Genomic DNA, 5160 nt, shown 5'->3' on the forward strand with positions numbered 1-5160 from the left:
TGCCTACCCATTAAACATCTTTGGTTTAATATAAACATTTCCTTAGATTACGGCCCCCCCATACATTCTGCTATATGGCCCTCCCAGGGGATCATGGCCTCCAGTTTGAAAACCACTGATCTAGAGGGTGCAAGAGTTAAAAGAGGACCTTGTAACCCATATCAGGTCCTGCACCAGGTCACATAGGTGGGTGGTGACTTGGGGAAAGCTAGCCCAGTTTGAGGCAGCTGCAAGAGGGGCAGGAATTTGTGGCCATAACAATATATTTTTACATTAAGTAAGAAAAACTCTTATGAACACAGTAGTGATCAGAATGCAGATAAAGCTCCACAAAGTGAAAACACAGAGTCATTTATTGCAACATGTCACTAGCTGCAGCCATCAAGACGACACGACACTTGGTGTGGCATGTGCAGGCAGGCTCTGTATGACCAAGTCTGCAACGGGTCTAAAGATTAGAACCCACAGATGCTGGAGGAAGGTCCTTTAAGTTGCTCCACAGCTTAAAGCACCTATTACATGGTTATTATTTATTTTTTTTTCATCATTTATCATAAGTTTGCATTGTAAGTCTAGTGGTGGTAGAAATAAAAAAAATAGAAACAGAAATAACACATAGTAAACTGATATTTAATTTTGTATACATTATTCAACATATTTTTTTATCAGGTACTATAACTGTCAAGGACAAAAGATGGGAACAAAGAAATACGATCATAGCACAATCGACACCTTATTATACATGTACATACATGTAAAAATGACTTAATAAAGATATAGAATAAGTTTTATTTTCTTACAATAAATTAGGATGCAGCAGACGACTTTGGGATGGGAGCAAGGGGAGGCAGTTGGACATAGGGCGGTGAGGTGGTGGTGAGGCGAGGTGAGACATTACGGGGAGATGTGATGTATGGAGGTGAAATTATACGCGGCGGAGAAGTGATGTGGTGCGGAGAAGTGAGGGTAGGTGAGGAAACAGGAATGCGTTCAAGAAGAGCATTGAGAAGCTTTCGAGTGGAATCATTCTCATCAATAGTTCCGCTGATAAGACGCAAGTGTTCCTGGATGAAAGCTAGTTTTTCCTGTTGCGTCTGAAACAAAGACTGCAAGGACATTATTTCGGACTGGAGCTCCTGTATCATGTTGCTCATGAACCTCTGCTGCTCATGAGAAGCTCTGAGATCCTTATCCAATTGCTGGTTGATGCCCCGCAGTTGTACGTTGGTCTCCTCCAGAGCCTTCACATTTTCCTGAAGATCTTGGCTTCGTCTGCAAGATTTAATTCAAAGTTGTTACTATATTGAACAAAATCTTTTCTTCGGTAAGTTTCAGAGATAAATGCAAGTAAATTCAGGTAAATTATATGAAACTCGAGGATTCACTTACTTTTTCTTAAGTAGGCGGTTCTTGTAGGCAATGATAGCGTTTCTTCTTCTCTTTTCTTCATCTGGGTTCGACATGGGCGGCATCATGTAGATCTTTTTCTTGCCCATGGGTGAAATTGTAGGAGACCCTGGTGTCTTTGTCTTGTCACCATTCATACAGCTCGCTGAGGACAAAATAATAAGTAACAATGTTTAGACAAGAAACTTTAAGAATAACCATAATGATTACATATAAATCTTTAACTGTATTTCGAACGTTGCGGGGTCTTATCTCAAGTATCTCAAGTACTTTTAACAGGATCAAGTGGAAATTACGCAGTTTTGAAGTGCTTTCTGACTTGCTTGGGAATCTCAAGGACTACTTTCAAAGACCACGGTGGTATGTACATTTTTCCCATTGGTGCTGCAGAATTCTTGTTAAATCATCACCAGAACCAGAGACACATAAGGAAACTCCAGTAACTTTCTATAAAACCCATTGAAAGTAATAGAGATATTGCGTCGGAACGTTTGAGAAAGAGTATAATTTTCATGAATCAGACCTTTCGTTTTATAAGCTAACAAAAATGTTCTAGGTTAATGGCACAAAAAGTGAAAAATAATCTTCATAAAGGAGAATTATAAATTACAATAACATATAGATACGGAAATAAACATCCGATGAAAAAAAGAAAGGAAGTCATTTAAAACATCGTAGAGAGTTTGAAGTTATTACCTATATAGTAATACTCTTTATGAAGTAAGTATTCTATATTAAGCTTAATGAATAAAATAATCACCTCGAATCATATAGCAATGTTTGGAAAGCGAATGAGACCGACACAAGAAGCTTGATTTTAAATGTTTGGGCATATAATCAGCAGACTTACGATACCCTGCCAACAGAATTTTAAATATAATCCAGACTCAAAATAAATTCCAATTACAAGGATCTCATGCAGCGTCATGCAGCATCTTTTTTTTTTTATCAGTTTTGTCGGTGTTTAGAGTCGGGAATATTACTCATTTCCTGTGATACAAAGGAGAGAGAGAGAGAGAGAGAGAGAGAGAGAGAGAGAGAGAGAGAGAGAGAGAGAGAGAGAGAGAGAGAGTAGTATGTAGTAGTAGGGGCAGTAGTAATAGTAGTAGTAGTAGTAGTAGCACCATTATTATTATTATTATTATTATTATTATTATTATTATTATTATTATTATTATTATTATTGTTATTGTTACTATCATCATCATTATCATCATCATCAACAGCAACATCGATATCTCATTGAAGCACAAATCACAATAATAACGCTACTGATTCCGAAGCCAGTCCGAGAAAGAGCAGGACGGGGATTATATCACGTTCTCTCACCCCAGAACCAAAAGAAAGAACATTTTCTATAAATTTTATTTATTTTTTTTTTCAGAACGACATGCAACGTTTACTAGGAAAATTTTAACGTTCCCTACTTGGGCGGATGTTTACTCAGTGCGTTGTATAAATAGTTCGGGCGCCCTGTCTTTTCCTGTTTGTTGCTCTTCTGAGTACAGCTGTCGTCGCTTCCCGTTGTTTCTTTACTCAGAACTGTGTGTGTGTGTGTGTGTGTGTGTGTGTGTGTGTGTGCGTGTGTGTGTGTAAGGTCACGTCTCGTTTGGTGTTTAAGGTTATGTGAGGCCTGACGTCTTTTTCCTGTTTTAATCCTTTCCTCAGTACTGGAGTTGTCGTTGGTCTTCGTTTCTGTATTAATTCTTTATATTATTGTGGTGTGTAATATACTCATAAAATAACATCTCGTTACTAACGAAATTTAACTTCATCTTTTTTCAATACTCCTGTTCTCGTTGATCATCATGTTTCTATAATTCACTCGTTGAATATGTCACGTCTCGTAGGTACACTTTTAATGTTATTTCAGTATTCTTGTTATTGATAATCGTACAGTTTTACTGCATTTTTAACAACGCCAATGTAGCATTGGATATGAATCAGAAGGCTACGTTGATTTTTTTTTATACAATTCCGTTATTTTTTTTATTAATATTGTTCAGTAAGAGGATATAAGGAAACAAATAAATATTAGGAGACGTGAATTGGTCCGTACAACTGATTGTTTGCGATAAGCTACACAATCTAATGCAAATAAAAATTGTAAAAGTAAAGACAAGATTGGAAGTTTACCTTTGTCGACGTTGTCATCCAGAATATATAACTTCCGGCTCTTGCCTTGGCTCTTGGCTGTGTTCATTTCTGTGGGTGGACGCTGGATAGACAGATTTTGAGGCATTACTGGTGACATCTCTTCACTCTTCATTTTACTACCACATTCAGAGACGGAATTCAGATTGTTAATTTCGTTGGGAATACTATTAAGATTTATTATATCAGTTGTCATTTTATTTGGAAGATGAGCAAAGAGCAGTTTGCGCCTTCCAATTTTCCAGTTATGGCAAGCTGTTTCACTCACTCTTTCCGAAGCTTGATGATTCTGACTACTCTAGCACACTTCACGTAAGATGGTGATACCGAAAAAAAAGACTGACCGAAAAGCCTGCTGGGGCTGCGGGAGGGAACACTCAAGTAACACAATGTAGTAGTAGTTGTAATGATGACAAAGCTGGTTGTCGAGGTTGTCTTCACAAAGAAATCTTTTCTTTGAGTAGTATTAATGTATTAAACTTTCCTCTTAGTCACAGTTTTCCTAACAAAGATGAAAGCCTTTTTTTGTTGCACAACTTTGTTCTTGTTATCTATTTTTTTTTTTCCTATAAAATGAATGTATATCCTTTCTTCTTTCTTTTACTATCTTCTACTACTGTTTTTTCTTTCTTTTCCTTTCTTCCTTTATTTTCTTGTTATATGAGTTTGCTTTTGTTTCACTCTTTTCAGTATTACACTTTTTTTTCGCTTTTTGTGGCGTCTAGCTTCGTGTTGCTTCTGAAGTTCTCCTACTCTTGTTCCTTTCCTGTTCTTTCTTCCTTCACTTAATTTTTAGCACAATTCTTATATTTTCTGCTCGCTATATAATAATGCAATCGCAAGAACTTCGGCACAAGATGCTTTCCGTGGCAAGTGATGCAGTTATACAAGCCACCACAGCAACGTCATATATATGTGACCACCAGATCGTTCCTCTGTACCAAGAAAACGTATGGACGCAGTAAGCTGAGTTGTCAGATGTTGTAATTTGCTGATAATACTGTCGTTTCGGAGAATGATGCAACCTAGAGTGGGTAGCTGATTCGAGTATTTACCAGATGTCATTGTTCATATGTCACCATCTTGTTGTTTATGACGAATTATACAATTAACTTTTAATGATTTAATAAGAAAAATGAAATTCCCCTTCATAATATTCTTATTTTCATTATGTATACATTCATTTTTCTTGTTTCATCATGTTACTTCTGTTATTGGTGTCACTGTGACATTAATCAAACCGCTGTCACTGATAATACTGATTTCCTTCACATAAATGTCCGAACGTTTGAAATAAATGTAGGTAAAGATAATTATTGAAGGACTGTTTTCTCACAACATGTTTATTCTCTTCAAGTTCCAGCTTGCAAGAAAAAAACAAATATGAAGAAAAGTTAAATTTATTATGTATTTCTTTATAATGCTTATCTTGTTTGTTGTGTTGTGTTTGCGTCAGTAGTAGGAATTAGAGACAAATAATGTTCATGAATTTTCCATTATTATTCTATAATTTTTTTTTTTATTATCATTAATTTTCTATGCTCGTTACTATGACGCCGTTACTATGACGCTGTTGCAATGACGCCTTTAAAATGACAC

General features: G+C 36.3%; 1 protein-coding gene across 1 annotated transcript; it reads right to left on the reverse strand.

The window, feature by feature from the left end:
* Window positions 1-609: 609 nt before the first annotated feature.
* LOC135113758 (uncharacterized) lies at window positions 610-4540 on the reverse strand. The gene is made up of 3 exons (XM_064029332.1): window positions 3544-4540; window positions 1390-1552; window positions 610-1272 (listed from the first exon to the last, which is right to left on the reverse strand). Exons 1-3 carry the CDS (start codon window positions 3755-3757, stop codon window positions 807-809), a joined length of 843 nt encoding a protein of 280 aa, XP_063885402.1. The 5' UTR covers window positions 3758-4540; the 3' UTR covers window positions 610-806.
* Window positions 4541-5160: the final 620 nt, after the last annotated feature.

The sequence above is a fragment of the Scylla paramamosain genome, chromosome 26 (genome assembly GCF_035594125.1).
Source record: "Scylla paramamosain isolate STU-SP2022 chromosome 26, ASM3559412v1, whole genome shotgun sequence".
Taxonomy (NCBI): Eukaryota; Metazoa; Arthropoda; class Malacostraca; order Decapoda; family Portunidae; genus Scylla; species Scylla paramamosain.

Coding starts and splice junctions, on each gene's coding strand:
- LOC135113758 (XM_064029332.1), bottom strand. CDS start 3,757: ATGACAACTGATATAATAAATCTTAATAGTATTCCCAACGAAATTAAC. Junction 1,553..3,543: donor GGATGACAACGTCGACAAAG/GTAAACTTCCAA, acceptor TTTTGTCCTCAG/CGAGCTGTATGAATGGTGAC. Junction 1,273..1,389: donor AACCGCCTACTTAAGAAAAA/GTAAGTGAATCC, acceptor TAAATCTTGCAG/ACGAAGCCAAGATCTTCAGG.